Source organism: Oryzias latipes, chromosome 10 (assembly GCF_002234675.1).
Source record: "Oryzias latipes chromosome 10, ASM223467v1".
Classification (NCBI taxonomy): domain Eukaryota; kingdom Metazoa; phylum Chordata; class Actinopteri; order Beloniformes; family Adrianichthyidae; genus Oryzias; species Oryzias latipes.
In genome coordinates this window covers 15,833,528-15,860,450 of record NC_019868.2, presented here as the reverse complement: position 1 = coordinate 15,860,450, position 26,923 = coordinate 15,833,528, and the positions used below count along the sequence as shown (strand labels likewise).

Sequence of the window (26,923 nt, the reverse complement as noted above, 5' to 3'; positions counted from 1 at the left end):
CTTTCTGGCAACAACCCTCGTAAACTCCTGGATTAACACCCTGTGCTGGCACATACCTATGTACTGTATATGTTTATATTAACATATTTGTTCTTTTAAACTTCAATACTTTTTTAACCTCCTTGTTAAACGGCTTTAATTTTTCTTTTTCTTTATCTGCAATATACAGTTTTGTTTAATCACTGTAAGCACATAACTGACATTTTTAAATTGTGTACATACTGTCTTTTCTTGATATTGTGACTGCTTTCAATCTCATTGTACAAGTAAACAATGACAAAGGCATGTCTATCCATATAGAGAAAAACAAAATATTTTATTTCGTCCACACCTTTAAATAATAAAAAATCTAATAATTGAATGACAACATAGTGGTCTAATAAAATTGTTTTAGGGAAGCTTTTTAAAGCCAGAAACACCTGGAATAAGAAACTTCTGGCTCTAAAATTAAACAACTGAGAAAAACAAGGAATTTAAAATGCTTGTTAAATTACGCCTGCTTACACTATCGCAAAACGAAATAACAAAAACAAAAGAATAAAAAAAAAACAAATAAAGAAAATAAAAAAGATGCTCAAATAAATTACCATTGTTTCCATTTATTGAGCGGTACAACTAAAAGACATTTCTTTGAACAGAACTCTCCACTTAACAAACAGTAAGTGTTAAATATAAAGGCTGACAGACATTTAAAACATTTAACAAAACTAAAAAAAAAAAAAAGATCTTTGAAGCAGTGATGGAAGAACAAGAGATGCTTCAATGGCCCACATCTGCTGCAGGTCCTCGCCGTCTCTGATGCTGGAATCTCTTGATTGATGGTGGTAAATCCAGCTGGACTTCGGCCTCTTCTCATATGCTGTCCAGCTTCTTTAGCACATATGGGGCTGCAGACAGAAAAAAAAACACATAAAGATGTTGAGATGTTGCACAACATGGCAATAGAGTTTGGATAAAAAACTTGAACTCTGGCTGAGTTTGTGGAGTGAATTTATTGTTTTTTAGCATTTAATTTTTACAAACAGGTCTTCCTAAAATCTCTGCAATTACAACAGAACTTTTTTTAATTATAAAATCTTAAACAGCTTGACATTGAACCGTTATTATTTTAATGATAAACTAGGCTAATCTTTATTTTCAATAATTACGATTCATAAAAGCAAATGTGCATTTAAAAAATATCACCTTTAATAGAAAATTAGACTAATTTTAATCAAATTTGAATGCATAATTTTCTAATTTAACATAAGAAATCAACAAATCACTCAAGAGGAGAACTTAACTGTTTTATCCCTGTTTTGTTTTAGTGTTTAAAATCAGCTTGTGCTTCCAGTGTGAACAGACTAATAATCGATCACGGAGATAGAACGATGCTATGACAACAAATAAAGGAGGAAACACGTGTAGAAGTCAGTACAGATTGTGACCTGCGGACGCTTACCGGCTCTGAGCAGAGCGACGTAAAGAAGAAAGTTCCGTACAGAGGAAATGACGTCTTCTCGCATTTTCTTTTTCATCTCCTCTGGGTCCATTTTCGGACCGAGTCCTTCAAGTTTAAACATTTCAGCTTTGGTTAAAAACCTTTTTGGGGTCAAATTTCTTCCGTCGATAGCTTTGCGACGACGGGGTGGACGAAGTCTGGCAGGAAATACGTCACAGCTGACGTAGAATGGCAGCCTCGGAGGGTCAAACCGCACTCGCCAAGGTGATCGCTGTTTTTGTTTTAGCGATCTTTTTTTCTTTCTAAATTTTGGATTTATTTAAATTTCCTCAGTAGTTTATCCTTCAGGTATCATTTTTTGTTGTGATATTAAAATGTGTTTAGATTTAAAAACAGTGTTCTTTCTATTGAGTTGAATGTTTATCTTAGGTTAAAAATAACATTTCTTAAATATAAACATTTATTTGAGCCAAATGAATGGGGGCATTTTCCTCCCTCTTACTGTTTTTTACGTTTTACGTACTTTATTTATGTCGATGGTATTGCCCCCGTTTTTTTCAAACACTAATAAAATAAAATAAAATGAATAATTTAACATTTTACATCTAGAAATTCGTAATAAAATTATTCAGATGATTTGGGTGCATTTTAGTGGACGTGACACACAAAGTGGGACTTTTGGGTGTTGCTTTATTTGGCTAAACTAGATTTCTGGATAATTATTTCTGGGGGGAAAAATTTGTTTTTTTTATCAAGAAGTTCCAGAAATTTAATTTCATACTGTTTATTATCGACACGTAATTTTTATCGATGGAAATATCAACTGTTTATTAGAAAGATAATTGGTCTCACTGTGTCTTATTTTATTTTATTTTTTTTACTCCAAATCTTCTTTTTAGTTCTATATTATTTAATTAAAACTACTTTAAAAGCTTTAACGACCTTTAGGAGGAGAGGAGGAGGGGTGTTCAGCAGTCAGCGATGGAGGTTGGGAGGAGAGAGGGAGCCCAGAGTAGGAGGAGGAGGGGGAGGAGGGGTGGGTTGTTCCTGAGCTCAGGGCCGCGGATTAGAGCAGAGAGCAGCCCCGATGACAGCATCCAGCACGCAGCCAGGGCCACCACCATCATCTGGCCGGGGCGGATATTTTGGAGGCATCAATCGATCTCGATTTTTCCCGTGATCTCCCAGACAGACGCGCGCTGCGTCTGTCTGTCTCCTCATCAAACCACGAGGTGAGCCCCACTCGGTTATTGTCTGATGAGCGCGTGTCCACCCTGCGTCCGTCCAGCTCTGCTTTTGTGGTGTGTGTGTGTGGGGGGGGGGGGGGGGGGGGGGGGATAATTTCCTTCGTATCGAAATGAGAGATTGAGTTGACGATCAACTCCACCCTGACTGAAGGCGGGTGAGGGTGCGAGGGAGATGGTGGTAAGATTTAAATCCGATTAAGATTAGAAAGAAAGCTACAACAGACTGACCACTTATTCGTCTTTGTTTGGCCTCCTATAGGGCATGGCTGTGACCACTGATCGGAATGATTATACTGTAAAAATATGTGGAGACAGATCATCTTAATAAAACATCAAGGAGTAGAAGATCCATGATCTCCGCGTTACCGCGTTATAGCGCCTTATAGCCTAAATACAGCTGCGATTTCAATCCGACCACTCTACTATATTGAAATCTCCATATTTGCCAACACATGTCTGGAGCAGCAGGGTTGGAAATCTGCGCTTTCGTCTGCGCAGTGGAGTCACCGTCACTGATCGCGGATTGGATAAATACGCACGGATATGGGGATGCCAGTACGCTGGGTACCACACACGCACATCTTTTTTTTTTACTTTGTCTTTCCTGTGTCTTTTATTTATTTATTTAACCCTCTGTGCTGCGCTTTCTCCGTGCCGTGCGGGGCATGTCAAACGCAGCACCAGACAACTAGACCGGAACAATGCGTTTTTGTTGTTCTGGGGCCTTCGTTTAATGCATGACGTGACACAATCTGACCGCTCATCGCGCTTCAGACTTCTGTGATCCCACGCAGCTCTGCGACCGAGTCTGCGGTATTTAACGGCATCATATGCTGCGCGCTTTGAGCTCCATCTGCCATTTAGGTGTTGTCTGTGCGCGCGCGTGTTTGTGAGAGCTGTCCTATGCTGCGGGCATTTGTGTTGTGACTCAGGAATGTGCGCTCCATCCATGTGATGCGACTTGCTCTGAGGTCACTCCGCCAGAGGAAAATCACAACGGGCAGAACTCGCACATCAGGACAGACTTGATGCTTGCATGACAGCATTAGCCTGGATCTACTCTGCCGGCTGCTCTTCTGCCCCACTTTCTCCAGCCAGCCAGTCAGCCAGTCCTCCTCTCTCTCTCTCTCTCTCTCTCTCTCTCTCTCTCTCTCTCCTCTCTCTCTCTCTCTCTCTCTCTCTCTCTCTCTCTCTCTCTCTCTCTCCTCTCTCTCTCTCTCTCTCTCTCTCTCTCTCTCTCTCTCTCTCTCTCTCTCTCTCTCTCTCTCTCTCTCTCTCTCTCTCTCTCTCCCCATCTTCACGCTCAGCTTCATGTCTCCAAACTGTGATGTCTGTGATGGCGGGCCCTCCAGCCTCGTATTGAGAGGCAGATTAACACATCTCATCACATTTCCTCTCATTGATGAAAATGAAAGTGATTCATTGATCAAACCCAATTCAGTAAATTGATTAGCAACAGTTGTTTTTGGTTTCCGTGGAAACAAATTTCCCCTCTGAAAGTACACCAGTATTGTTCATGAAAGGAATAAAAAGGAGACCTGACCTCATTGATGTGACAGCCCCATGATGATTGCACAGCTGACTGGCAGGGGTGCCACAATGTAGGGCAGCTCTCTTAATGTGACTGTATAGCGTAAACATCTTTAGAGGGAAGAGCTTCAGCTTGAAAACATCATAAAGCTTGTGAAAAAATGTCATTTATTTCCCTTCTTCTGCACATTTTTTTTAAATATTAAAGTCGCACCCCACTACCTATTGATCTATTGTAAAAGCATTCCTAGTGGTCTTTTTTATCATGATTATGTCATTTTTAGGCAAAAAAAAAAAACTTGTCGTTTTTAAGACAGTTTTTGAAGAGCAGCAGTAGTTTGTTAGAAATTCGCCTCTGAGTTGTGGCTCTGACCATTGGTCCAGAGTAAGCCTACCCTTACTTCCCATCATCCATTTGTTCACAACCCTCTTACAACCCTCACAACCCCAACCTGATCTAACAAAAATAGTGAGTAATATTGGAGCTATCTAGCTGTACAGTTTTGAGCCAGAAAATCAAAGACGTACATCGATCCAGTCGTCTACAAGCAGATGCATAAGAATGGAGCGGAGCTGGGAGCTTGTTGCTAGCTTTAACGTCACAGCTTCAATCATTTTTTTGTCTGCTCCTGATTCACAACGATTTGAATAAGGAAATACTCAAAAATCCAATTTTGAGTTTAATTTGCCTTGTATATGTCCTCCATCATGATAAAACAGTCAAAAAACATGTTAAAACCCCCCAAAACAGGATATTCATTGGAGTGGGTCTTAAAAGTCCTGCTTTATCTGTACCCTGGCTGTAATATTAAAACACAAATAGGACTAATCCAGCTCCTGTCAAACCCTTTGAACTCATCATATCGTATGGGTCTCTTGACCCTGAGTGGGTTGTAGAGGCGCCATTGACAATTTCCTGCCATCTGCAACAGTCAGAGAAAGACAGTCTTGTCCATTCTTTGATGTCGTCTTCCCACCTCTTCTGCTGCCTTCCTCTCTTTCTGAATCCTGGTACTGTGTCATGCAAGATGGCCATTTGATATTGTCCTGTGTCCATACCAGGTCATTTTTCTTGTCTTTATGATGCTCAGGAGCCTGTCATGTGTACTGATGGCTTTGGGTATTCTGTTGCATGCTTCCTCATCGGTGATGTTGTGGATCCATTTACTGTCAAACTCCTTTTACTCATATGTTGCTTAAAGATAAGACTTTTAAAAAGAGAAATCAAGATTTGTTGGAAATTGGCTCAGAGGGTAAAAAGAAAAGCAGACTCACGGCATCCAAACACCTTAGACCTCTTTGTTGCTTTGTCTCTCATGAGCAATCAGTCAACAGAGGTCAATGACATCATGCTGCACTCTAGAAAACCCTGTTCGGTGGGAAAATCAGGCCTTCTCAGGCAATTGATGAAAAGGGGAAGACGTTATGAGTGACACAGGCAGAGTTCATCTTCATAATGAAACAAACTGACAGGCTGAATAAAGCAAAGAGGATCTGAGTAAGCCAGCAATACAGATCACAGGGAACTACTATCCTCTGATTCTCTCATATAAAACACAAAAACCAATACACAAATACACAAAATACAAGTTAAATTGAGTATTTAAAAGCTCAAAGCATTGAAAGATCATGGCGGCAACTTCTAAAACAAGGTCGTCACAGAGCCTAAAGCTGCTTGTTTGCATTTACACCATTTAGCAGCTTGAAGAAAATCCTCTGATCTTCCATTACTACATAGAGTTTCTTTTTACATGGAGTTAATACCATGTAATTGTAAAAACAAGTCTTGAGATTTCCACACTTTAGTACAGCTTGAACCTGAACTTCACTGCAGTTAAGAACAGATTTATTATGGATGTAGCTCAGTGAGTTGCATTAATGTGGCGTATTCCTACTTACTCTCTGCTGCTGTGGTAGCTGTAATAGGGCAAGATCCAAGTGCAGTTTGGTCACAAAGTGCTTAGGATGCCTTTGCGTGTACAAAAACCCCCCACACCAAATAACAGTTTAATGGTTTTGTTTACATTTTTACAACTTACTAAAAATGTTCTTTAGCCGACTGTTATTTTTCGGGTTATTGAACGTATAAGTGACCCATGATCAAAAACATTTCAAGGGGAAAAAGCATGAAATTCCAAATTTCTTAGCTGTGAGTAACTCTAAAACATCGACTGTGTACTCGACCGGTGGTTCTTTACTTTTGCTGTGTTACAATCTGATGTATCCAGTAGTTCAGCTGCCTCGCATAAACTTAAATCCTCTTGACCTCAAGCCATTCACATCTTCACACAAACTTTCCACAAGTATGCCGCTGTTGAAGCGAATGTTCCCAGAAGCTTGTTTCCAGCTTTATTGGCAGCCACTGTGAGCCTAAATGAAATGTTGAGTTGCAGAGCAAACCCCTGCTGATGCCTCCACTCTGCGCTTCATGCTGTGCAGCTGTGTCCGGTGTGTTAGCAGAAGTGTTTGTGGGCATTTTCTTTTCTTTTTTTTTTCGTGAGTCTAATTTGTTGGTAAGGAAAACCCTAGAGCCTCTCTGAGTTTGTGGGATCCAACCAATTTGTTGGTATGAAAAAAACCTGCACTTCAAACGTTTGCTGCCTTCAAACTGGTGTAACAGTTGTGATCAGGCTGTTGGACGTGTTGAAACAGCTCAGTGTAGGAGTCCTTATGTGTACTTAGGAGCAAGTGAGATTCATGCCAGAGTCCAAATACAATTCATGCAATGGTTGACTTACTTCTGATGTCAAGGTCTGTTAAAGTTGTGTCTGTATAAGCGTTTGCCGCTACGCTGAGTACTTTGTGGAGTCTTGATGTAATAACAAAAATGATAAATAAAACAGAACCTTTAAATTGATTCTGAAATGTGACCCTTTAAAGACCCACTCCAATGAAAATCACATTTTTTGTGTTTTTAACATGTTTTTGTAGCATTTTTTTCATTATGGTGAACATATATTAAGAAAGTTAAGATTAAAATAGCATGTCTGAGTATTTTATTCAAATGGTTGTGAATCAGGAGCAGATGAAAAAATGAAAAAGTTTGTAGATGTTATGAAAAATCTAAAATCGGCGGTCCTCAAGCTCCCTGCTCTGCTTCATTCTGATGCATCCACTTGGCATCTAGCTCAAAACTGCATGGCTGGATAGCTCAAATATTACTGTAAGCTAGCAGGAGAGTGTGTAAACAGATGGGTGATAAGAAGTAGGGGAGGGCTTACTCCATGCTTAACTACTGCCGGTCTAGAAACTATATCCTAGAAAACAACAGTTTTTTTTTTTTAATTTTGGCTAAAAACTGCATAATTATAACTAAAAGACCACTGGGAACACTTAAAATAGACCAAAAGATGATTGGAGTGACTCTAAAATGCGACCCTTTAAGATCCCGTACATACAGTACCTGCTGTCTGAACTCTGAATAGTTTCTGTCACTTCCAGCTGGCAGCGCAGAGCTGCCCTTTCAGTATCACCCTGGTTGTCTCGTGAAGGAGAAAGTGGAGAACTTACATGAAATGCTCCTCTTTCTTGGGCATGTGCAATCCTGCCCAAGCTGAAAAACGGACTGTGTTGCTAGAGACATAGGGAGTCATTGTTTTGGGGGAAAATGGGCAGTGAGAAGGGTGAGGCTGTTTGTCTCAGTGAAATGAGACATTGAAAGGGGGGATTTGGAATAAACCTTGGATCCTGCTGAGAATAGAGGATGAAGAGAAGCGAGTGGAAAGGGTTTGCTGATCTGCTCAATGTGTTGTGAGCGTAGGGACTGAAGATAAAATGGATGATGAGGACAGCATCTAGAGAAATATTGATTGAGGGATGAGGTAGGCATTAATTTCAGGAACCCTTTTTTGCAGAGTAATAATTTCACATCTGCTAAAAACAACATAAAAGATCATAGGGACTATAAAATTCTGCCACTCTACCTGATATCTTCTAAACATCTGCCAATATATCCGCTGCCTGACTTTGTTTATGCCCCACTCCTTCTTTTTTGCTCACAACAGACACTTTTGTTCCTTCTTCTTGTCTCCTGCAGCTTCATTCTCTCACTTCTTTTACTTTGGCCCTTTCACCTCTTTTTAAGACTCTTCTCCCCTTTTTCTCCCCCTCAGTATCACATCCTTTCTCTCCTTTCTTTGGCTCAACCCAATTTTCTTTTCTGTATTCCTGCCCCTTTTCTCAGCCCCTTCATAGTCTCCTCCTCTCCACTGCAACCCCCATACAACTCTCTGGTGCCCTTTTCTCTTCCTGTGCTCCGCTCTTCTTCGTGCCTCTTTTGGCAGAGTGGCTAAAGGAGGCGTTTGGAGGTTGCTGCATTAGACCCATGCATAATTCATGTGGCCTGCAGTCTATGTGGGTCTTATTCTGGCTTTTCTAGGGGGACACATGGGCACCATAAAAGAGTTCTCCGTGTTGGACCGTGATGGAGGAGTTGCACAGATGGGATTTTCCTTTTATTGATATGAGCTCCTTGTTGCAGACAGAAAAAAAGCTTGGAGGAGTTCACATTCAACTGCAGCATGAGGTGATTTCCTCATATGATGCCAGGAATGTGTCCCCCCGCTTACATTTCTACTAACTCTGCAATGATAGTTGCTTAACAAAGTATTCCCTTTTTCACTGAAAAGTCTTGCTTTTCTGTTCTGATTCAGCTGGGATTGTTTGCCTCGAAATCGCATCAGGATTTACAGCCCATACTTTTTGCTTTTACCTCGTGAGAACTCCCAGCTAAACTGGGCTGTATGAAAATTTCATTTCGACAAGCAGAGGGAGATGAAATGCCTCGCTTTCTCAGCGCCATGGGCTTTGAGAGGAGGCAAAATAGTAGAGGGAGAGGGAGCAAGCCTGGGACTGGAGGAGGGGCCTCAGAAAACCACAGCCACATAGCTGCTTTGGGTTCACATCTGCTTGGTTTGACACACTGATGGTGTTGCAGTATTAATGTCAACCAGAGTTTTCCTCTTCGCTAAAGTCCGAATTCAAATGAAAACCGGTGGATGCAGCTGGATGAGACGTGGCCGGATTCTAATTATAGGTCACGGACAGGGACTCTGTATATAGGTTTTGACAGGCCTCCTAAAAGCTTTGTTCTGCTCTACACAGGTGGCTACAGCAGACTGGGATTGAGCCCTGATGATCCCTCTCTGCCATTTTTCTACCAATCCTGGAGGGGCTAGAGAGCTGATGTCTCAGAGGACAAGAGGGCGTCCTTTTTTTGGAGTCTTAAAGAGACAAGCTAGATCTCGGTGAGTGACTCCCACATTTTTAAGCTGAAGCATTTGAGCCCGAAGTCCCTTCAACTATGGGTTTGATTTCAGTGGCAGGGATGTGGCACACATGATCATTTTAGACTCCGGTAATTGGATAATTTCCAGGGTTCTAAAACAATGTGTGCAATTGTCATTCCTGCCTAACAAGCTGCTTTAAAAATAGTTTGGAAAAGTGATGAAAAAGTCTGAAAAATGCCACTTTCTGGAAAGCAAAGGGTGTGCATGTCTATAAGCAATGCTCTGCCAGTGCTCCCTCAGGAGACTGTCATTGGAGACGACTACCTGACTCTGCAAGGACACCGGAGGTTACAGAGCAGAAAAGAGAAAATGAAAGACAGACCTCATCCTTGCTTCCAGGCAGGCTTTATGTTCAGCGAGATCTTTATAAATCTGAAATAGCAGCCAGAAGATATTTTAAAACCTCACTCTAATCATGTTTTGATCTATTTGAAAAGTGGTCCCAGTGGCCTTTTCATTATGTTTATGATTATTTTTCACCAAAATTTTCAAGGAGGTAGTTTCTGCAGAGCAGCAAGAGTGCATTAGAAATTCACCTATTAGTCATGGGCGGAACTGTTGGCCTCCATTTCCCATCATCCATCTGCTTATATGCTCTTCTGCCAGCTCATAGCCCCTCACAACCCCCAACATAACCCTACCAGTGTAACAAAAATGGTGAGCAATATTGGAGTTATCTTGCTAGATGCCAGCTCAGAATGTCACAACTACAAGTTTTTTCAATTCTTGAAGCTCTGCCTTATTGGCTGTATTGTTTTCCGGGAAAACAATACTGCAATTCCGATCAGAAAAATTACAATCAGTTCCTTAAAGCCAGCTGCCAGCTGCCAGCTGCCGAGTCTCACTCTGGCTTCTTCGTGCACTTCAATCAGCAACAATCCCTGTTAAGCTGGAGGTGCTAAAGCGACACAGTGACCACTTCAGAACCATGCACTATGATGGCTTCTAATCCTCTTAAGGACAGAGCTGTACTGCATGTGTTCTTACCACTGAGGGAAACTAGTTAAAGATGAACAAAAACCTACTGCTCATGTTTAAATGCACATTAAGTTGAAGCAGCTTTGTTTGAAATCTTCTGCTGATTACATTTCTCTGTGTATTGTTTCTACCAAACCCAGAAATTGAATCCATGTTGGATTATTGGACTCAAATGACTCGGCTTTCTTCATTTACAGGAATAAGGCCCCCTCTAATGCTTTGAACAAATGTGGCTAGTGGCCAGAAAACTGTTTTGCTTCTTTGGATGTGTTTAAAAATGTCTGGAGCACAAATTGGCTCCATATTACAGGATGCTGATCAAACAAAGCTCTTGGTCAGGTTTTCTTTTGAGTCTCTTAACTTTCAGTGGCGCATCTATCATCGTTAGCCTCAATGATTGTGTCTGGGTCGCAGGAGACGCAGAATCTCTCTGTAAGGTTGCGAAATAACTCCTGCTGAAAAAATAAAATAGTAATAAAACAAAGCTGTGTTGAAACTTGCAAAAATTACACATTTTCTGAGTTGTTTATACACATTTGTGGTGCTTAGAGCTTATTTTTGTCAAGCATTTTTGGGATTTTAATCTAAAAGAAAATAGTCTTCCAGTTTGTCTTCAGTCTGCACAGCCTCTGCCTCTCTGTGTGTCTCCGAGCTCTCCTGCATTCACGATGTTCCAATGCTCACCTTTTCAAAGGGCAACCTAAGCAGAAAATGCACAGCTGCGAGGTTGTGCTGAATGCGTGGCATACTTATGTTGAACTATTTGTGAATCCTGTTTTTTTGTGGTGGAGCAGTTGTTGTTGTGGAGTGTCCAGTCACATGTGTTGCTGTTCGCTCTGACTAAACCCTGCCTCTGTCCCTTTAGTTTTTTCTTGTTTTAAGTTTATAAAAATGTAAAGATTCGCCACATTCAGTGCTGTATGTAAAAAACAGAGCTTGGACTAATTATGAGGTTCAAAAAAAGACTGAAACAAACTCAAAGGAGTTCCAAATTTACATGCTTCCTCCGAACCACCTCCTACGCCTGCTATTCTTTCTTTCTGAAATATGTGTCTCTTACGTTGCGTCTCTTTTTGTCACCTCAGATAAATGGAGGAGAAAGAGCGATGCAGGAGCAGGTCTCCTGCTCGGAGGGCCAGTCGAGTGCAGCAGGTGGTGGGAACTATAATACGACGCACCCGAGAGTCCCTAAGCAGGTAAGACAACGACAGAAGACGTGCTGTAAAGGTTAAAAAAAAAGGAAGGGGAACACATAAAACAGTGGGAGGCTGTCCATGTGAGCACTCTGTGGATGTGAGCAGAAATTCTGGCAGCTTGTGCGTGACTGTAGGTCACTGGATACGAGGAATAGAAAAAGAAAAAACTGCTGTTACGCCATAAAACAGCTTGATTTACTTCAAATTGTGTAGCCAGATTCTTCTGTGATTAGAAAATGTCTGTAGAGGTTTGGTTCTTCTTCTTCTTTTGGTCCTCTGAGGAAACATAACACACAACTGAGTTCATATTCAAGCTGTCGTACTCATGCTCAAACATCTCCCACAGCCAACCACAAATATGTGTTTGAAAAGTGCCCGTCCTCTTGCTGTCCACAAAGTGGTTTTTCTTTCCCAACAATGGACGCGTAGCAAACAAGCTCAGTAAACTTTCATTTCTTTATCCAGAAAATAAGTACCAGTAGGTCATCCTGATTGTGAGCAGCAAATGCAGGCAGCTACCATTAGACTATAATAAAAAAAAAGGTACATGCATGTTTATTGGAGTGCTGTATGCCTAGTTTTTGGCATAACTTTAAGTATTTAAAAACCGTCTCTGTTTGGTGTTTAAAAAACATTAAATGTAGCAGTTTTGGTAACTGTAGAACTTTCTGCAAATTCATTTAGTAAATTGGGCATTACATTGCATACAAACTTTCAAACAACGTTTTATTGCAAAAGGATCTGTGTAGACTGCAGCAAAATAAAAAAAAGTCATCATCAACATCACCAGAATTCTTTACAATCTAATTGTAGAAAAAAAATTATAAAGGTTAACAATGAAATAAGCTTGTTTGTTAACATTGTATTTACAACCAATTAAGTAGGTGTTATATTAAATTGTCATTAAAGTAAGATGTTATTCAACTGCCCCTAAAAAAGTTACTTTAAATTCCCACTCCAATCTTTTTATAATCTATTGTAAAATCAAAAACCAGTTTTGTTTTCTAGGACATAGTTTCCACAGAGCGGCAGTAGTTGATCAGAAATTTGCATCTGAACTGTGGGCCGGAAGGTTGGCGTGGAGTAAACCCACCCCCCATACCCCGTCATCCAACTGTTTACATGCTTTTCTACTAGCTTACTGCCCCCCAGAACCCCAACCGAACAATACTGGTGTGACAAACCAGTGAGCAACACTGGAGCTATCCAGCCGTACATTTTTGAGCCAAATGCCAGCTTAGATGACGAAAGCGAAGACATACACGGATCTATTTGTCTACAAGTGGATGTATTGCATGAAGCAGAGCAGGGAGCTTGTGGCTTGCCGTTGCAGCACCATCGTCACAACTACAAGCTTTTCCAACTTTTTTGTTTGCTCCTGATTCAATGCAATTTGAATAAATAAATACTCAGAAATGCAACCTGTTGCTTCATTTTTCTTTTATATGTCCGCCATCATCAGAAAAATACCACAAGAAGAAGTTAAAAACACCAAAAATGTGATCTTCATTGGAGTGGGTCTTTAATGAACTGAGCAGTTTTCAGTCGAATAACTTTTTTGTTTACCCTCCTTAGAGAGCGGCTGCTAGGCGATGGGAGATCACAGCGTTCCAACAGTCTATCCAATCAAAACTTCCAGGCCAAGTTGACGCTGCAGATCACAAAAGACCCAGTCCTGGACAGAAGCACTGGACATGGCTTCACCCTCACCACAAGGGAACCCCTGCTGGTCAGGGATATTGCCGCTGGTATGTGGCGTTCGTTCCGGGCTGTTTGCATGCCATTGTGCGTGTCTGTGGACTTTGTTTCCTTTTTCCCTCTCCAAATGGCCAGCTTTTGCCACTGTAAACTACTCGCAGCAGGTTGGAGTTACACATTTTGATTTTGTCTCACTCAAACACACACAATCACAATTAGTCTCTCTTGGCATTTATCCAGTAAAGCATTGTGCCAGAGAGGCCACAGAAACAACAAAGCCACCTGCTCGCCCACTCTAAATCCAATCACTTTTCATTAAGGCCCCTTTGATGCAGGAAGCTGACCAAGGTTGACAGATACATGCTGATTCATTACTTTTTTGTGTGTGCTGTGAAATAAGCAGATAGAAGCCCTAAGGAGAGTCCTGCCCTGCTACCCTTACTGTAGTCACTATCTGCTGCCAGAGGAGTGACAGTGAGAAAGTGAAAAGGAAGTGATAACAGAGGATAACATCAAACTGGAGGGGAGGGAATCAGGAGGGAATAAACAACCGCTGAAGTGGTTTGACTTTGAAAATGTGTAGGCATGAAAGAAAGATGTGGAACTGCAAGTGGGAGGTACGAAAAAATTGTTCAAAGAAGCATTTAAAATACATTTGTTGTTGGGACTCAACACAGCACCCCAAAACGGAAAGAAACCAGCATAGATGAGGTGAAAGCTTGAACACAAAGGGGGTGAAGGTCTGTGTGTAAGAGCTCACAGACTGCACAGCATGCCATCAGTGGCTCAAAAATCCGGCTGTGTGAAAATATGTGTGCACGAGTGTAGTTGTTTCTCCCCCCCATATGCTCATCGTGCGTGTGGAGGCCACATTACGACGTAAGCTGAAACTCCCGTGCCTCAGTGAGTCGTGCCCTCTCGCCTGAAGACAAATGAGTATATAAACTGAGGAAGGCAGAGCTGAACTGAGTTGGAAGAAACTCAGAGTAGCTGTAACCCCTCGTGTCCCAGAGAGCTCAACACTGTTGAGTCAGCCATGTTGAATGAGCATCAATAAACATAACCGGACACATGTGTGGGGTTGTGCTTATGAGGGTGTGCATTCATCTGTGAGAGTTCCTGTCTTACAATGTGTGCAGCCAGAGTTTTTGTTTAGATGCTTTTTCATTTTCAACCTGGGAATTGATCCACATGTGATTTTAGGGAGTCCTGCAGATGGGATACTCTACCCAGGTGACCAAGTGCTGCAGATCAATGATAAAGTGCTCGAGGACTTGATTCCAGAGCAAGTGGAGAACATCATGAGGTGAGAGTGGTTTCTGTCTATTTAGATCCTTTTTTTCCTTCATTTCTTTATTTTGGTGAAACATCCTGGGAACAGGATGTCTGCTAAAGCTAGTGAGTTATGAGACTTTTATAGTTGTTTTCTTGGGAACACTTGGCTTGTCATATCCAGTGTGTTTGTGAGTCCATTGGGTTATCCAAACACAGATGTAACTATCAGAGAAAAACATGCCACACGATGTGTAGGATTTTTGTCAATGTTTGTTTCCTTTTCCAATCAGGGACTTGGAGGATTGCATTAATGTGACTATCCTGCGGCACATGACAGTGAGTACAAAGAAACCTTTTAAAACTTGGCCTCAACACACACAGACTCAAACAAAAACAGGCCAAAACCGTGTTACACAATCATTCAATAAAGCATGTGACCATACCTTTGCGACTCCTGACAGGGTTATTCTGTCAAACTGGATAGTGTCAATGTGCTGACTGCATTATTACACTGTTTTCAGTTTGAAATGTTAACCTAACATTATATATGTGTTGCAGAATCCTAAATCGTCCATAATGTCTGCAGAGAAGAGAGCTCGTCTGAGAAATAATCCAGTTAAAGTGCGCTTTGCAGAAGAGATAGTGGTCAATGGGCACACTCAGGTAAGAAAGATTTGCCTGAAACTGAAATTATGTTGAAAGCCACAAGGAATGACATGTATTTTTATGTTGTTTTATTCATCCGAATGATCTTTTAGTCATTTTGCACAAAAACCCTTCTAACCGCTTGGCTTCATTTTCTCCACCAGGGGAATTCTCTTCTCTTTCTGCCCAATGTGCTAAAGGTCTACCTGGAGAACGGGCAGACCAAAGCCTTCAAGTTTGATAACACAACTACTGTCAAGGTAGGAGTAATTGGTTTTGGAGGAAATGTGCTAGTAAATGTTTTTAAGGTGACCTTAAGGAAATCCCACAGTGAGCTCATTGCAAAGTGCATTTTCGAAACGCTCAGCTAAATTAAACATGGAATTGTAAATTGCAAAATGTATCTTCATTTGAATTATGATACCAAAAACCAGTGACAGCTTGATTTTGTTTTTATTTAAAAAAATGTTATTTTCAAAAATGCAAGATTTAATTATAATTTTAAATATTCAATCGTCAATTGGGAGTTTGCGTGTTCCCCCTGTACATGCGTGGGTTTTCTCCAGGCATTCCTCCCCCAGTCCAAAGTCTTCATAGGTTGATTGATTAATTTAAATTGTCCCTAGGTGTGACTGGGAGTGTGTATGGGTGTGTGGCCCTGTGACAGGCTGGGGTGTGCCCCGCCGTTGACCCTGAAAGGGATACAGCCGGTTAAGGAAATGGAAAGATGGATGTTTCTTTACAACAGTTTAATTAAAGTTCTGAAATGATCAAAATTACTTTGTATTTTATTTTATTTTTTAAATGATTTTCAATTGAAAAGTGCATCTTCAAATTGCATGATCAAATTGCTTAATGAATGATCAATTGAAAATTGCATATCGCTTTGAAATATTGGTGGCAAAAAAACCCTTCCATGATATATAACAGGCGTTTGAAATTTCACAATATGTTCTAGTCCTTTAATCAGACTGTCTCATACTTATTTTGTGAGAAGACTTGATTAGTATAAACACCCAACATGAGTGCAACCATCATGGAAAAGTTTCTGAGCTATAGTTTTGTTCTATTCCCATTAACAGAATGTTTAAAACCATTTAGTAATTTGCAATAAAACAAAACACCATGTTAAAATATTATTCAGGTAAAATTTATTGTAGATCTGGTTTGCAGAAATACTTTATAAAATTATTAACATTGAAATAGTGGTCTCATAGGGAAAATAATCAGGTCAGCAATGTGTAATATCATTATTTTTATGAACATTTAATCATTGCTTTAGATAAAGTCGCTGAAAGAAAATTAGGAATGAAGGGAACATGGGCACATTGGAAACAAACCAGTTTTTTTTCTGAAAAGGCCTAAACTTTTGGCTCTTCTACATTTCAGGATATTGTTCTAACTCTGAAGGATAAACTGTCTATCCGGGCCATTGAATATTTTGCATTGGTACTGGAACAACAGTACAGCATTACCAAACTACTGCTACTGCACGAAGATGAGCTTATAAATAAGGTGAGAATACAGAGCTATCCATGCAAGTGTCATGACTCACCCCTCTGGTTAAGATCTAATGCAAATTCTTGAAACGACTCCACCCTTTGTGTTTTTCCCCAGGTGGTGCAAAAAAAAGACTCCCATGACTACAGATGCCTGTTCAGAGTTTGTTTCATTCCCAAAGACCCAATGGACCTACTACAAGATGACCCCTCAACCCTTGAATATCTCTTTTTACAGGTCAGAGAAGTCAAACAGCAGCATTTTTGTACCCTCCGTCCCAACTTAAAGACGTCTGTTTTCTTAAGAAGCTACCAATTTTATTTTAGTTCAATTTAAATATATTGTCTCAAACATTAAGAGTTCCCATACAATACAGAACACCTACACAGCATATTAAATATTTGTCTCATGCTGCTATGGAAGCTTGATCATAAGTAGTCTATATATATATATATATATATATATATATATATATATATATATATATATAAAAGAGTAAAAGCTTAATGGATGTTTGAACTTTTCATGCTTTCATGCATTATCTCAGCCTAGCATAAACCACCCTCACTTGATATGATTTCCCGCTTCCCTATCATCTTGTAAACCCTTGACAACAAACACAAATGTTTTTTTTTTTTTTTTTGCATTAGCTGCCTCTTTGATAACGATTAGCTCTGAGAATCTTTGCAGAACAAAAACATGCAAAGTCATTCACAGTCTGTGCATAGTTTCACATAGAAGCAAAAGGAGTGTCACCATTGTCAGCCTGATCTACATCTCCTGCTCTTTGCATTTTCTGGCAGTTTGGAGCTTCCATTGTTGTTTTGCTTAAACATGCAGCTCCATATGAAAAATGTAGTAACTTAATAATTTACTACGAAATGTGTGTATATTTCATGCCTTAGAAAGCTATTACAATTGTGTATTTCAATTGTATGTTTGCAGAGCGTTGGAGATGTGCTACAGGAGCGTTTTATAGAAGAGATGATGTGCGGCATGGCACTCCGTCTGGCTGCCCTGCATATGCATGAAAGACTAGCTAGTTGTGGCCAGACTAGGATGTCCATCAAGAGTATTACGTGAGTCTTATGTGTGTGTTTTGGTCATTTTACTGTGAGAGTTTTGGGGTCATGTCTAAATTATGTCCTCTTCCACTTTTGCTTGTGTAACTTTGTACATTTGGGGGTAAAATGCAGTCTCAATGGCATGATTGTGAACTCAAAAGAGACCCACTAATACCTGATCAATTTGAGGGAAATGTGTGTAATCGTGGACATATGTGTCATTCTGTCTCATTACTTTGGTGTAAAACTCCAAGACAAACAAAAACACAGACCCCTATAATGCAATGTCACAGCTTCAGAAAACCTTATGTGTACTCATGAACTCCTTTGTGTGGGAAATTAAGCAGCCAGTTGAAATATGGCTGTCTAGTTACACCTAGTGGCAGGTGTGGTACATATCCACACATATCCACCCCACATATTTTAAATTAAGTATTTCTGGCAACACACAATCATTAATACTGTTATTTAGTACTTATATTTTATCAAACAACTACAATTTCTTAGACGTGAATCTCAAAAAGCTTTTTCCATTTTTTTTTTTTTTTGGTTTGTTAATATCAATCTTGTTTGAATTCTGTCCTGGGTTCTCCCAAATTAATCACATTCTTTGACACAACTGACAACAACATGTTAAATCTTTGTCAACGAGCAAATACCACACCAGCTAGTTATACTTAAAAAAAAACAGACAACAAAAGGACATGTACCTTGCACAATTAACATGATAGGAAACATGCAATTTCTACGGAGTGAAAATGTGAGCCAGCTTTCTTTAATATTAGCAACTCCAAGCTAATGTGTAAAAAGCAAGCTAATACATTTATTTGGCCATTTTATTAAGATAGGCTAAATGGTCTTCAGGGGAGGTATTCAGACTGGACACATTTGGTTCACCTAAAGTAAACCACACCAAGTTAATTTCCCTTAATAATCTGCAACACATTTTCCGTCTGAATACACCCAAGCAGACCCTGGTCTGGGACCAGGAACTGCTCTCGGACCAATTATCTTGAGGTGGTCTCGGTTCATTTCCGTTCAGTCTTAGCTCCGGTTTGCTCTGAGTTTCCTCTGTCTGAATACGCTCCATGCTCAGAGCGGAACAACTGAACCAAAATGGCCACCATTTACCTGTTTACATTACGGGATGTAAACAGAGTAAGCGGAGCAACTATGAAACACAGCAACTTCTTGAAATGCGGTTGGACGTATGCAGGCCTATAAAACAACTTTTAACGTGATACACATTGCTTCTCACACTGTTTTGAACATACCTTCAAAGCTGTCGCCTCCTTAATAACCGTAAGGTTCAGGACTCAATCCGGCTCAAATTAAGCAGACTTGGTCTGGACCAACAGACTATTGCAGTCTGAATACTCCCTAAGTTTTGTACTTGTTTTTTCTGTTAGCAGGTTTTTTGTTCCTTGTTTCAGTCAAAGATTTCTTGTGTTTTCTAAATCTTCATGAAGACTGGTTTTGTTAATTTTATCAGACAAGTGGCAAAAGACACTGCAGTTTAGGTGTAGCATCCACAGAGCTCCTTGGCCTGATTTTTTTCCATCTTGTTTACAGGAAAGAGTTTGGCCTGGAAAGCTTTGTCTGCCCTACTCTACTGAGCAATTTAAAGAGGAAGGACCTAAGGATAGCCCTCAGCTACCACCTAAAAAAGATCCAGTCCCTACTAGAGCCACGCCAGAAGGTAAACAATAATTGACTGGAACGAAGCGTGTACAAGTTTAGAGACACAGATAATGGCTTTGGGGGGATTTTTATCTAAAGTGGGTTGCTAATCTCTCTGTGGTTTAATGTGGCTAAATGACAGCAGGTTGGCAAAAAAACAAAACAAAAAAAAACCTGTGGGCGGGAGTGTAATTAAAAAGAGGGATGGTAAAATCTGGGGCTTATTTGCTTACACTGCTTTGGGTATTTGAATATCACTTCCTTTTGCTGTGTGTGCTTCCTACTTATAAATGACTTTTTATTTTAGATAATATCAGCAACACAGGCTCGGCTGGCCTATATCACTCAGCTTGGAGAGCTCATTTCATATGGGGGACGATCTTACTCCGCTACAATGATGGTAGGTTTTGAAGCTTTTGTGAAAGCTTAGTGCATCCATTTACCAATCCATACAACTTATACTATCTAATACTTAAACACGCACTACATTGAAAATGGTGTTCTTGTGGCATTTTTCTCCTGATGGAGGACCAGTATAAAGAAAATTGAACTTAAAAGTGCATTTCCGAGTAAGTTGATTTTTCAAATTGTTGTGAATCAGGAGCAGATAAAAAAATTCTGTTGGAAAAGACGAGATCCATATACCTCTTCGTGTTTCTTATCTGAACTGGCATCTGGCTAAAACCTGCATGGCTGAACAGCTCCAATATTGCTCGCCATTTTTGTTGAAACGTTAGGTCGTGGTTGTGAGGGGCTAGTGGGAAAACGTGTAAACAAAGGAATGATGGGAAGTGGGGAAGGCTTACTCTGCACTCACAGTCCTGTCCACAACTCGGACGCAAATTTCTAATGAACTCCTGCCACTCTGCAGAAACTATGTCCTAGAAAATGACAGATTTTTTTATTTTGGCTAAAAACTGCATAATCATATTTAAAAGACCTCTGGAACGCTTTTATAATAGATCAAAGGATGATCTGAGAGAGACTTAAATGATAAGCATTCATTTTTACCCCCAGCTTCAAGATAAAGAGGTGTCGGTCAACTTGCTAGTGGGAGCCAAGTACGGAATGAGTCAAGTCATCAATCACAAACTCAACGTGATCTCGACGCTGGTTGAGTTCAGCAACATCAGCCGGGTGGAGCTGCTCTCCGAGTCAGAAAAAGTCAGCCTGCTGCGCATATCTCTACATGATATGAAGGTATGAAAAATGTAGTAACAACTAGCTATACTTCTTCAATGAACAAAAACGTGGATGTTATAATCCTAAAAAGTGGATATAAATACAGCTAAAGTAAATGTTGGTTACAACTCAACTTCCAATCCAAAAAAAAGAGAAATCCATAGAGACTTAGTAGTTGCAATAAAATAAGAAGTCACTGTCTCAAAGATAAAAATCTCTCCTTTTCTCTCACTCCATCACTTTTCCCTCTCTTGCCTTTTGGCTTTACCACTACTGCTCTACCTTGTATTCTGGATGCCCTCCTTTTCTCAGCCATTTGCCTTACTGATGGACTCTCTAGCAGCCAAAGACTTAGGGTGTCTGCTGGGAGGCTACTGCAAACTTCTGGTGGATCCAAATGTTAATGTCTTCCGTATGGGGCGCCCGAAAGTGAGGGTGCACCGGATTCCTGCTGAAGAAGGTGTGTGTGGGAGGTTCACCGTAGTAGGAGGCGTGTGCTATGAGTCCTTATCAAGTGAGCAAAAATGGTTTCACTTAAAACATACACTTTCTGGCCTTGGCCTTTTCCCTGACATTTTTTTTATCACATGTGACATGAGCCAGTACGGGTACAGATAAAAAAAAAATGATACTGAATAATCTTTTATGACAATTGTCTAAAACCAGTGCACTAACAAATTCTCTGCTGTTCTTGTTGGATGTTTGTGCATTAGGTTACGTGTCTCGCCTCTGCAGTGACTCAGATGACTCCACAGATGAGGATGACCCAATGGATTCTCAGAATTATAAAAGTCCGGACCCAGCAAGTCAAGACTGGGAGGAGAGGAGGAGGGAAGAGGAGGAAAAGAGGAGAGAGGAAGATAGGAAAGAAAGAGAAGAATACAAAGGCAACCCGGAAGTTAAGATAATGGTGACAGCAGAAGGTAAGGGAAACGAGAGTGAAGAAGAAGGAGGAGCAACAGGAAGTGCTCTGTGTAAAGTCAATAATACAGATGAGGAGATGAGCCTGGAGACCAGCTGGTACCACACTGACCCTCGTGTCACCAGCAGCTTCTCTAGTTTATCCAGTGGTTCCTTAAGTGCTGCTCTGGATGAAAACACTGCTACAGCCAAACCCACAGGTGAGGATCATCTGAGTCTGAACGTTCATCACCCCTACCTCCTGGAGCCTAAGCGGCATCAAGGGCTCACCCGTCCCACCAACCTGAACTACCACAGCAATGACAATTCTTTCCTCTGTTTTACTGAGCTCTCCAAAGCTGATTCTTTGTCAAGTCCAACTGGAATTACAAGTGATGATGATATTGATGAGGATGAGGAAGAGGATGAAGAGAGGGAGATTGAAAGAGTCGAAGTGCTCAGGCGTATTTCCAAGATTCCAAGTTCAAGAGATTTAAGGATGATCGATACCACACCTTTTGTAAGATCATCTATTAAAAAAACAAAAAGGACTCCTCCCAAAGTCCCAGTAAGGACGAGTTCAATCCCAAGAAACAAACCATGTCAAGCTGATGGATTGATGTCCAAGGATGAAGAGGGACTTTTTCTGACACCTTCACCCAACCCTAAATCAGCGCTTCTGCTAAGAGACAATGTCTCAGATTCTGAGGATGAGTTTTTCGATGCTCAGGAGAGATTTACACCTACAGTTCCTGATCTATCAGGTTTGCTGTTATTTTGTTTGACATAACCATAAATAAAACATCATGTGTTTTTTTAGTGTTAAATGTTAATTTGTTTTTTGAGTGACAGTTATGCAGGAAAACTCTTTATAGCGATGAAAAGTTTGGAATATTTGTATTCAATCAAACAACCTAAAACATTTCTCTCTTCTGTGATTTTGTTTTTCTCACAGATGCTGAGTTGGCCGACAGGCAAAATGCTAATCGTTTGAGTGGAATCTGGAATGGTCTGTCTTCGGTCCAAGAGAAAGAGTCATTATCCCCACTTGCCAAAGAAGACCAGTCCTCTAAAACCAAGAAGAGTTCAGAGGCAGTGATAGGCCCCGCAAATAAATTCAACCAACAACCCAGTCCTTCAAAACCACCACAAAAAGTTGATGTCAAAGTCAAACCACCACTTGCTCCAAAGCCCCAGCTGCCTCCAAAACCCCAATTGGTTCCTTCCAAATTGTCCCAGCATGGACGATCATATTCCCAATGTAATGGGGATGCCTCTGGACATCTATCTGCTGAGCCTGTGGAAATGGAACCAGAAACCATGGAGTTCAAATCTGTCACCACAGGTGGGTTGCCTTTGCCAGCATCTGTGATCACTGCAGTGCGTTGTAGCAAGCAGCCATTGTCAGTCAAAACATCACAAACTGAGAAAAACACTCCAAAAGACGTCTCAAACCACAGTAAGGATCTAATATATAAGAATGGATCTTTTTTTACTTCCAAAGAAAAGCATTCATGCATTCCTGATGAAACAGAAACTCTCAAATGTGAGAAGGTGAGCAATGGTACTGATAGGTTATCGAAAAAACAACAGAACCAGTCCCTGTCCATTTCCTCTGTAAAGCAAACTGGTCCTCCTCCAGTTCCTCCTAAACCCACATCTCCCATCAGTCTTCACCCATTATCACTACCGGCCAGCTCTCCAGTTTCCCCAACTGATCCAGACAAAGGGTCTTTTAAGGATGCAGTAAGTCCACCAAATGGAATTCACCTATGGAGTAGTCGCAATGGTAGCAGTCAGTCAGGGCCAAGGAGGGTGTCTTTGAGTCATGAGAGCCTATCACCCAAAACTTCAGATGCATCAATCACCATTACCACCTCATTGACCACTTCCAACTCCAAAGGCATAGGTGGCCAAGAAAGTAAGGAACCTGGAAGATCTGGTTCTGGATCTGATCTAAGAACTAGCTCCTCAAGTCTTGGAGGTAGACTACCAGCATCGGCTCTGAGAGGGAAGATCCAGTCTCTGCCCTGGTACATGACACGCTCACAGGAAATTCTAGGGACTCTAGATTATCCCTCCACAAACTCCATCAATGGAGACACATCTGGCTTTGGCTCCGGTTTATCTGTTGCAAGTGGTTTATCAGATTTAAACAAGACCCCTGTCAAAGACAAAGAAACTGTTTCCTTAAAATCAGAATACAAAGGGAGCATTTTGGATGACGGAGCTGAGGTTGTCATTGCAACCATCAAAGAAGCCCAGGAAGTGACTTACCATATGAATAAGACTAATAGGTCAAATGTATCAAAGCCTAATCTCAGTTTTAGAGAAAATTGTACAGATAGCTGCAGCATCTCATCAGAACAACCTCAGTCATGGTGTAATTCAGCTGTGGGCTTTGGAGGTGTATCTAGTATGGAGCTTGGCGGTGACTCTCCAACATCCTCGGCAGCAGACACCACTCCTCCACAGCAACACCGTGATACCTGTGGCTGTCGCACCGTTTACACAAATTGCTTCAGCGTAGACTCTGAAGACGGTGTTAGCTTTGATGAAGAGCTCACTGTTTATGAATTCTCCAGACGCATACATACAAAACCCGTCCAACCCATACCTGCCCCTTCTCCACAAGTACCTCCAAAACCTAACATTTTGTCACTGTTAAAGGACAACCCCCGTCCTTTATCTACTTTTTCCACTGCCTCGTCTGAGCTAAGTCCTCTGGTGTCATGTCCTGTTTCACCAACAACTTCGCTTGGTGGTTCCCTTCGTTCCCTTACCAAAAAGAACTATGCTGGGTTGAAGGGAGGCTTTGCTTCTCTACATCAAGATATAGAGCAACTACTTCTGGTACTAGAGAGGGGAGCACCAGAGCATCCACATCAGCATTTAAAATCAGAGAGGACGTTCTTAAAAGGAGGGCCAGACCTTAATCACAATGCAACTGAAGACAGTGCTATACCTGGTCCAAACCTGTGTTGTACTGGGGAAAGATCTGCCATCATGACAGAGGCTGAGAGGAGTCTTCTCCAGGCAGAAGCTCGACGTCTGGCATCTGGGTGTCAGCGGGCCACACGTGTTGGCTGGGCACCTGATGAGGCACTACGTTCATTATCCAATAGCTTTAGTGCTCTGGTTCAGCTGTCAGCAGCCTGCCTGCGAACAAATCCCTGCCCTGGTTGTGACTTCTGCAACAAAGCAAACTCAACGCACCGGGATGAGGATAGCAGTGACCAGCAGGCTATGGACAAGATAAAAGAAATTGTGGGTCTGTACCAGGACTTTGTCAGGGCTGTTGAGACAGCTGGAACTGGTACTGGAGTTGGTAGTAGAAATGAGGGGCTTGGTGGGTCTGCACAGGCTCAAGGGGACGGCGATGGCGTGAAGCTCCTCGCCAAGCGCTGTACTGTGCTCATCTCATCAGTATTCTCACTCACACAACTCTTCCGGACACAAACCCCAGACACCACAGAGACAGCAGGCCATGTTCCTCTCAACTTTTGACCTGTGAACTTTTATCCACTAGTTATTCCACTGATGCTGGAGCTGTGACAAAAAGAAACAGCACAGAACTGTGTGGTGTGTAACTCCTGTATTCTTGTACAGTAAGTGCCACACACACCACAGCATACCACGGGTTTCCGAAGAGGGATACTTTCTATGCTCTGACTGTCCCTGGCCGCATGTGGACTATGCATTTGTGAATAGGAATTTTATATTAATGTATAATTATTTTATGATACAATATGTGTATGTATGTAAGGATGTATTATCCACGTTCGTATTTATGTATTTATTTTTAAACATTTTGCACCAGGATCTGTGATCTGCAGGCATCTGGTAAAGAAAGAAATAAAAATTACAGGTGTCACTGGAACTTTTACTTTTCCTTCTGTTTGGCACAGCTGCTTTTAGAGATTTTTCCACTCTCTAAGGTGTAATCTGTAAATGGTCATTTTCATGTTTTTAATCACAGTGTACTTTGTTACACTTGTGAATTAGAATAAGTAATTGACTTTGTTAGTTTTGTGCAGGGTTTGCACTTTTTTATGGACTTGTTTTTTGTCTTTTTCAGCATTACAGTCACAGATTTATTGGATTCAAAACACGGCATCATTACACAGCAGGGAGAGCACTTTTGACTGTTACAGATTGCACCTTTTTATGAGACACATAACCACGTGTAAGTGTTTTTCTACCCCTTACGAGTCGTCTGAACCGAGTTTGTGTAAAAGCCTCATGGAACCCACTACTCAAATGTATGCAGTATTATACCATTAATCTTGTTTTATTCATTACACATCCAGTATTTTTTGTAAAGTATGTAAGGCCCGGGTTTCCAAATAGGGGACCTTTTATTTTTTAACGTAGTTGAAAATGTTTCTGACTTGGCACAAGGGCGACTGTTAAACTCTGTCCAGATGTAGCAAAGATCCAAAGTCCTTTAACACTGAGCCACAACCGTTCCTTGCTATGGTCTCCTCTTTAAAGCACCATTGAACTGATATACCACACATCCAGGTGAACGAACTTGTTTCACTATAAGGTCAGAACTGTAGATTTATGTCCTAATTTAGTTTATTACTATGCAAACATAAACCCCAAACCCCTCCACTGTTAAGACGTCCAATACAGAAACAGCTTTCTCAGTAGAATGGGTGCTTTTCCTTTGGAATGTTGGCTTCTGTTTTGTGTCCGGAAAACTTTCTGTATTTTGGACAGCAAACCTTTTTAAGAGTTGCATGCTGTTTGTCAACGTTGAGACTCCTTTCTTTGTGTGGCATGATGAAGATCGAAGGGATACATTGATCTGGTGGGCTGCTGATGCACAGTTTTTATCACTCAGTGCACAATTTTACCAACGACCGACTTAAAAAATTTGCTTTTGCCACATTTTAAAAAGAGACACTTTAACCGTATGTTTTTCTCAAAAAATAAATGTGAATGGTGGATCAACCCAAACAAAGGCCTCTTGGATATTTAGTGGGAACGGTTGAGGTACTTTTTCATCAGTTAAAATAAAAACAGATGTTGAGTTTTTGAAATAAAATGGAAATAAAAAAGCCAGATGTGATACTTTAGACCTCTTTGCCATTGGAGAAATGTCAGTCAGCTCCCGTATCGTACCAACATTCTGTGAAACTTGCCATCATCAGACGAACATAATTTGATAACTTTAAATGCCAAGAAAATGTTTGTGTTTTTAGCATTAAGCAGTCTCCTCCCTGTCCTCATGCCATAAAGGTAATGTAACCAGGAATGTTTTGTTTTTGGAATAAACATCACTGTAACAGTG

General features: G+C 40.9%; 2 protein-coding genes across 5 annotated transcripts; one reads left to right on the top strand and one right to left on the bottom strand.

Moving 5' to 3' along the window:
• Positions 1–579: 579 nt before the first annotated feature.
• On the bottom strand, positions 580–1,669 carry tomm5 (translocase of outer mitochondrial membrane 5). Its single transcript, XM_023959194.1, has 2 exons — positions 1,442–1,669; positions 580–887 (listed from the first exon to the last, which is right to left on the bottom strand). The coding sequence occupies exons 1-2, from the start codon at positions 1,560–1,562 to the stop codon at positions 853–855; spliced, it is 156 nt and encodes a 51-aa protein (XP_023814962.1). The 5' UTR covers positions 1,563–1,669; the 3' UTR covers positions 580–852.
• Positions 1,670–2,478: 809 nt separating this feature from the next.
• On the top strand, positions 2,479–26,923 carry LOC105354904 (FERM and PDZ domain-containing protein 1). 4 transcript variants are annotated; one of them, XM_011480216.3, is made up of 17 exons: positions 2,479–2,673; positions 9,322–9,464; positions 11,570–11,680; positions 13,256–13,428; positions 14,582–14,684; positions 14,944–14,989; positions 15,212–15,316; positions 15,463–15,558; positions 16,688–16,813; positions 16,916–17,035; positions 17,744–17,877; positions 19,435–19,561; positions 19,850–19,942; positions 20,560–20,742; positions 21,037–21,184; positions 21,438–22,388; positions 22,580–26,923. In XM_011480216.3, exons 3-17 carry the CDS (start codon positions 11,574–11,576, stop codon positions 25,129–25,131), a joined length of 5,064 nt encoding a protein of 1,687 aa, XP_011478518.1. In that variant the 5' UTR covers positions 2,479–2,673; positions 9,322–9,464; positions 11,570–11,573; the 3' UTR covers positions 25,132–26,923. The 4 variants fall into 4 exon arrangements, with proteins under 4 accessions (XP_011478518.1, XP_011478516.1, XP_020562256.1 ...); XM_011480214.3 differs by having other exon boundaries at positions 21,037–21,238; XM_011480215.3 differs by lacking the exon at positions 2,479–2,673 and adding an exon at positions 7,511–8,743 and having other exon boundaries at positions 21,037–21,238.

Coding starts and splice junctions, on each gene's coding strand:
- tomm5 (XM_023959194.1), bottom strand. CDS start 1,562: ATGTTTAAACTTGAAGGACTCGGTCCGAAAATGGACCCAGAGGAGATG. Junction 888..1,441: donor CGTCGCTCTGCTCAGAGCCG/GTAAGCGTCCGC, acceptor TTCTGTCTGCAG/CCCCATATGTGCTAAAGAAG.
- LOC105354904 (XM_020706597.2), top strand. CDS start 11,574: ATGGAGGAGAAAGAGCGATGCAGGAGCAGGTCTCCTGCTCGGAGGGCC. Junction 15,317..15,462: donor TGGTCAATGGGCACACTCAG/GTAAGAAAGATT, acceptor TTTCTCCACCAG/GGGAATTCTCTTCTCTTTCT. Junction 21,239..21,437: donor GTGCTATGAGTCCTTATCAA/GTGAGCAAAAAT, acceptor TTTGTGCATTAG/GTTACGTGTCTCGCCTCTGC.